This window comes from Halyomorpha halys, unplaced genomic scaffold (genome assembly GCF_000696795.3).
Source record: "Halyomorpha halys isolate HHAL.00 unplaced genomic scaffold, Hhal_1.1 Scaffold1366.1, whole genome shotgun sequence".
NCBI lineage: Eukaryota > Metazoa > Arthropoda > Insecta > Hemiptera > Pentatomidae > Halyomorpha > Halyomorpha halys.
In genome coordinates this window covers 49,790-56,908 of record NW_027116257.1, presented here as the reverse complement: position 1 = coordinate 56,908, position 7,119 = coordinate 49,790, and the positions used below count along the sequence as shown (strand labels likewise).

At 32.8% G+C, this 7,119-nt stretch overlaps 1 protein-coding gene across 1 annotated transcript in view; it reads left to right on the top strand.

Annotated features, from left to right (window-relative positions):
* LOC106689453 (uncharacterized) overlaps positions 1 to 7,119 on the top strand; it is a gene marked incomplete at its 3' end in the record, with an annotated part of 52,849 nt that overhangs the window by 9,625 nt on the left and 36,105 nt on the right. Inside the window, 1 exon segment of the mRNA XM_014434419.3 lies at positions 1,992 to 2,150. Coding sequence (XP_014289905.2) covers positions 1,992 to 2,150 — 159 coding nt within the window.

Sequence of the window (7,119 nt, the reverse complement as noted above, 5' to 3'; positions counted from 1 at the left end):
TTACGGTTGCCATGGTGAAATAAAAACACTGGCGATATCTGCGTAGACAAGGGGTATTACGGTTGCCATGGTGAAATAAAAACACTGGTGATATCTGCGTAGACAAGGGTTGTTAGGGTTGCCATGGTGAAATAAAAACACACGCTAGATCTGCGTAGACAAGAGGTGTTACGGTTGTCATGGTGAAATAAAAACACTGGCTAGATCTGTGTAGACAAGAGGTGTTACGGTTGTCATGGTGAAATAAAAACACTGGCGACAGCTGCGTAGAGAAGGGGTGTTACGGTTGCCATGGTGAAATAAAAACTCTGGCGATAGTTGCGTAGACAAGGGGTGTTGCGGTTGTCATGGGGGGAAAAAAAAGAGCGATATGTTTAGACGAGTGTGTCTTGGTTTTGTGAAGGATAGAGTTTGATTTTTGAACATCTTACAACTGTTCAATGTGAAGTGGTGATAGTTTATCAGGCCCTGTGTCTTTACTGAACCGAAATAGCACCATATGAAAATTGTTATTGTATATGTTTTGTTTTTTCAAAATTATGGCGTTCTACTTCAATGGCCGGCATTAACATGAAGTGGGGATATTGTGCAGTGCGTGGCAATGTTTCTTTAGCCCGTCCTGGATAGGATAGTTGTGGCAAGTGTCATCGTCATACTTCTGGGGAAGATGAGACGGGAATCGGAAAGGAAATATCGGACAACCTTGTGTTCTGCCAGTAGTACACTTAAAGGCTACATAGGGTTTGAACTAAATTTTATTTTGTTTTTATTTTATATTCGCTTTTGTATAATAATGTTAATTTAGTTAATAAGGTTAAGCATTTAAGTTAAGATTAAGTCAACATATAATTTTTAATTGTTTTATCAATTGATAAGAATTCTTTTTTTTTCTTTTTTCATTCTGTGTACATATATTTCTTATTATTATTAAACTTTTGTTCATATATTTCTGCTGTTCTTTCTTATGCATATACACTGCTTTCAACTTGTTAATTTACCTATGTATTTTTAGTTGTTCCCTGAATATTACAATAATTCAACGTGGTGGGGAGGTAACACCCCTAGGTTTTCTGTTATCTATATGTAAAGGTATTCACCAGTGGTCATAATTCGATATTTATTTATATAGGAGTTTATTGAGGGCATATTGTTTCGGGGTTTTCGTTATTTACAAGTGAAAAAAAAATAACGTGGCACCTACGGAGCAATTGTTTTTTTTCCCTTTTGTGATTATACATACATATACCTTTAACTCACCCCCTTCTCGGCTGAGCGTGGGCAAGTATAAACGACAAATATGTAACTAAAGATAAGTCAAAAATTGCGGTTATAAAGGATAATAGTTTTGTGAATTCTATCTTTTACGTTTGGAGACTGAAAGCTACGCAATTTAGAAATTTAAAAATAACCAGAATTTACTGCCATTATTTAGTTTTATAAGGAAACAAAAGATTTAGATAAAAATGAAATGATAAAATTCAGATAAAAAATAAAAGATAAATGATTCAGCAATAAATTTAGAAATACTTGACTGAATTTTCTTCGTTACAAGCCAATCCAAGTTAACCTAGAAATGATAAGAAAAGTTATACAGCAGTATTTCTCATATTCGGCATCGGCAGCGCTCATTGTTGCCCGTCATCAATACTATCGATTACATGTCATAACGCTCTGGTTAAAAGTTACTATATGAACAAACATATATAATTCTCGTGTTGTAATAATAATTTGCTTTTTTCAACAAATAATTATTATTTTGAAAATAATTATTTCTTGAAATAACCTTTCAATTTATTGGATAACTACATTATCAAACAAGTGGCGCGTCCTAGGCGACAGCAGTATGGTAGACATTCTGCGCCCATCTTTATTAATCTTTGGAAACAACTCGATATCAGAAAAAAGATACAAATAAAACTACACTTTTATTATTATTATTTTATAAATTAATGTACAAATTGTTTTAAAATAATAACCTATTGCATTATTAGGCGGTGTCGGATCTGCAAGCTTGGGGTAATGGCGGATGGAGGCCAGGATTCTTCACGCTTGACTCTCCTCACGTCTGCACCGGCTGCAAAAACCTCAACCCAAATTGGTTTAAAGAATTCATCAAGAACACTGGCCGGGAGGACTGTCCCATTCCTCCGGTGAGTTCACTTTCAGGATAAATGGAGGCCAGGGTAAAATGATGATTTAGAACTTTAAATAAAATAAATTGTACCCTTTTATGTCTCAAACACTCTAAACAATATTTCTAATGTACAACTTTTCGACCAATCCGGTCATCCTCAAGGACAATCTTAACTACAAATACACACCTCACATCCAATTATTCCAATTAATCTAAAACACTTATATTACTCTGTTTCGGGTAACCGAAAGTCTGAATAGGGAGATCCCAAACAGACACAAGACCTCTGAACCTTTCTATGGAGATATATTAAGTAAAATTAATTTTAAAAAAAAATAAAATAAATTTAATATTGATAATTATAATTGACCTTCATAAGAAGTTCAATAACAAAATAAAGAGGAAATTTAACCAAAATATAGTAATAAATAATTTATATGCTTGACCTGAATGTAGTGAAGGTTACAAATATTGTTGTGATAAATTTTTCACAAAGAAGGTGACGGTGAAAAATAATTTTTATTATAATGTGAAAATTGATTAATTAGGGATAATCTAAGAAATGCTTATTAATAAAAATATATGATTCCATAATGTTTTAATCTCTAATATCCTATTTGTTGGACCTGGACAGAATAGCTTGCTTGAAGATGTTTTTTTAATATATGGATATATTGTTGACCGTAAAAATTGATATATAAGAAGATGGTCAGGGTTGCGGTCAAAAGAGAAACAAAAATAGTTTATAACTATTTATTTTCCGACGTTTCGCCCCACTTTGCAGGGCTTCATCAGGGCTAAAAAGATACAATGATAAGAATACAAATACAAAGATGAGATACAATGATAAGAATAAAAACAAGTAACAATGGCAAGAGTAAAAATTTCCTTATAAAAATACGTAAAATATAAAGATAAAAAAGTACAGGAGATTTGTTTTTATTCTTATCATTGTATCTTTTTAGCCCTGATGAAGTCCTGCAAAGTGGGGCGAAACGTCGGAAAATAAATAGTTGTAAGCTATTTTTGTTTCACTATTGACCGCAACCCTGACCGTCTTCTTATATATGTTTTTTTAATGTTTTAGTTTTAAAATTGTATTTAGCTAGGAAATTATAAATAATATTGTTATTTGTTTTGAAATAGTTGATGATAATATGTTTAATAAACGTTGTTTGTAATAGATTTTCCCTGAGGATGACCGAATTGGTCGAAACGTCGGACTTATAATAGAATAAAATGGATAAAATTGTATTTATTTAAATTCTTAACAATATCCCAAATGTCCAACCCGGTCATCCTCAAAGACATTCTTAACTATAAATTCACACCTCAAATCCAACAATTGCAATTAATCTAAACACTGATATTACTCTTTTTCGGATAACCGAAAGTCAGAATGGAGGGCTCCCATAATGTAGGGACTGCTAAGCGCCGAAAGTCTGGATTAGAGGGCTCCCATAATGTAGGCCCTACTGGCGCCCCATTTGGCCAACAGTCAAACCTTACCTCCTCTAGCGCCCTCTGTGGGGAGAAGAAGACACTTGAGGAATGAGAGAGCCATCTTTTTTTAGAGCAAGCTTTTATTCTTTCTTCCTCGTCATCATTTCAATAATGAGTAAGTAGAGACATTCTGAAGTGCCTCCCCGCATAGAGGATGCGCAGAAGAACAGGAAGCATCGAGTAAGTTGGCTTCTTTTCATAATTATCCACTTGATTTTTCCTGTTGATTATGTTTTATTTTTCATAACTATTCACCATCAATATCAGCATTAAATCCATAAACCCCTAATAGAAATTAATTAACTTAAACTCTATTTAACCATAAATGTTTTGTTTCGGCCACCCCAACAGCACCTGTAAATTATCCACTTGATTTTTGCTGTCGATTATGTTTTATTTTCATAACAATTCATTTTCGTTGCAATTAATGTATATATGCAATCCACTACAATATCCAACCAGGCAATCAATAGTGAAGTAACGCCAGGGCTTAAGTTGAAGGCGCACATCATAAAAATCACTTATTACCAATTTGTTGATTGTTGAAAAGTAAGTGATGATGGTGTAAGGTAAATTTTAATTAAACGTTTTAAAATTCAATGGGAACGTGACAAAATATATTAATTTTACTAACATTATTTGGACCTGGGCAGAATAACCTGCAAAAACGAAATATTGATAAAGAGTGTTTGAGACTTAATTAGATACAATTCATTTTATTTAGACAGTAAGATCATTTTTGAAAAAGTGATAAGATTATATATGATGTAGAATATTATATCAAGATTTCGATGCAATAACATACAGGTTTGTTCAAACGAACCGTTTGACAGTCGTCTAACTGGCGGGCGAATACACAGTACAGTTATTGGATTAGAAAAACTGCACTGAGCATGCGCCCACAAGTAGATGATTTCCAAACCGTTCCAAGCCAAATGCTGATATGAATCACCATGAAAGGAAATTGTTTTGTTAATACATGTAGTTTTATTAGTCGGATTTCCCAGTTTGGGTTTACTGTTTGATTTTATCTATCTTTATAATAAGATGTATGATTTTTTTTTTCTTTTATTTTATTTAGTAAGTAATGTTGTTTTTGTTCTGTTATTCACTTTGCCTGATAGATAACCCCGGTTTGGGTTTACTGTTTGTTATTAGCTTGTATACATTTTTTTTTTTAATTTTCCATTTGGGTATTTATGTTAGTTTATATAATAATCAAATATTTTGCTGATTGTTTTATTATTATTTAATTATTATTACAATGATTGTTAAACTATGTATTTTACAAGCTGACTCTATTTTGTACGGGGGTTGCCCCATAAACAAATTTAAAAAAATATTAGTCGAATATGTCAATAAAATTCGTTCTTATTACACATATATGAAATATATAGTAAGAGAGATTACCGCGATCGGGTAAAATTTCGAATTCACGTTTTCGACAAAAATTCATTTTTTGAGGTTAGGAGACATAACGTCGCAAAATAGTCTCTGTGTGAACATCCTAGCTCAAAAATAAATTTCCGTATCAAACCTACATTTTTAAACTGACAAATTTAAGTTATATCTCTGGGATGTGATACCAACTTTTTCGATAAAATCGACCGACCAAAAGTGCTTCTTTATAGAATCGATTTTTCACGTTTTTTGTTTTTCTCAAAAACGGCTCTTACAATTTTGATTTGAGTTTTTAAACTAGTTACATCAATGATCTTTCATATCAGTTTGGTCTTCTCTTTATTGAAATATTGTTTAATAAATCAATTTTATCCCATTTAAGTCTCAAAAAAAAATTATTTTTCTTTATAAGTACAACGTTCTGCCAATTCGTCCATTTTCAAGGACATTCGATTGTGACAGGACAGTCGATTGTGTTTTAGAAGTCAAAAAAATTTTTAACGACGATGGAAAAATTATACACTTGATTTGATCACCTTGTCATATTGAGATTAGAGGCAACGAAGTGGCTGATAGGGTAGTAAAAGAGGCACCCATCTTTCCGGGACGTGGTAAAGCTTTCTTGACAGCGTTGGAGCTTGCACGGTTACTAAGAGAGGCCATATTACAGGAGTGGCAGGCACTGTGGGACACCAACCCGCCAAATAAATTGAAGGCGATTAAGATATGGAGCAGCTCCAGTCGCGGCAACCGCAGAGAGGAGGTTATATTGACACCCCTAAGACTAGGGCACACACCTTCACTTAATTACAAAGTAGGATCCACCCAGATGCCAGAAATGTAATAAAAGAATGGCAATAAATCATATTTTCGAAGAGTGTGTTTTTTACACTAGAAGAATAAATGAACTGGGCATACCTTCAAGTGTATCAGAGGCCTTGGTAAATGGGGAAACAAATTTAAATAAGATTATGAATTTTCCCCAAAAAACAAGGACTATTTGTAAATATGTAATGCATGTATAATGGCATTGATGACTGTTAGGTTAATTTCAGAATAACTAACTTAAGGACAATTTTAAATACAATTTTTTTTTTTTAATTATTTATTTATTGTAATTTACAACTGTACAAAATAATACAATAAGTAAATATGTAGTAAGTTTCATATACACTTGAAAATCTTGGGAAGGAACCACCCATTGGTGGTACTTCAAACATTAATTTAAACTAGAAGGTCTCGTGGCCATCTTCTTTTCAGACGCCTCGGAGGATTATCAGGGATTGTTAAGGATGAAAGATTAAGAATTAATGGGTTAGGATGGTTAAGGAGTTTGGAATAAAAAGACGCATATCTGGTTTGGGTCAAATCTGCAACGAATGGGATGTTAGGGTCTTTATGAATGAGTTTATTTGTGACGTAATAAGGAGCATCAAGGATTTTACGTAGGATTTTGGATTGTAACGATTAGATGCGGGAAGAATTTGATGGTTTGGTAGAGCCCCAGAGCTCAATTCCATATGTCCAAATTGGTCTGATTATTGTAGTGTATACTAATTTTTTGTAGCGAATGGGAAGTTTAGAGCGTTTGTCAAGCAGTTTCTTGTCGTTTCAGTCTTGTGTGTGGATTCCAAGTAAGTCTCTTATCAAGATGGAGTCCTAAGTATCGAATCTGTTCAACAGGCGTTAAATACAAATTTAGAACCCCATCAATTTTTAAAAACTTTATGCAGGCTATTCTGTCCAGATCAATTAGGAGGTTACAAATATTGTTGTGATAAAGTATAATAGTGTAAAGTGACTGTGGCTAAAAGTTTTAATATAATGTGAAAATTCACAAAATAGTGTAATTGTAATTATATTAGTGTAACTAAAATTATTGACCTGGGCAGAATAGCCTTTATAAAGTTTTTTTTTTAAATTGATGTGGTTCTAAATTTGTATTTAAGATTGTACTTGAGGATGGCCGAATTGGCAGAATGTTGGACTTATAAAGAAAAATAATTTTTTTTTGAGACTTAAATGGGATAAAATTGATTTATTAAACAATATTTCAATAAAGAGAAGACCAAACTGATATG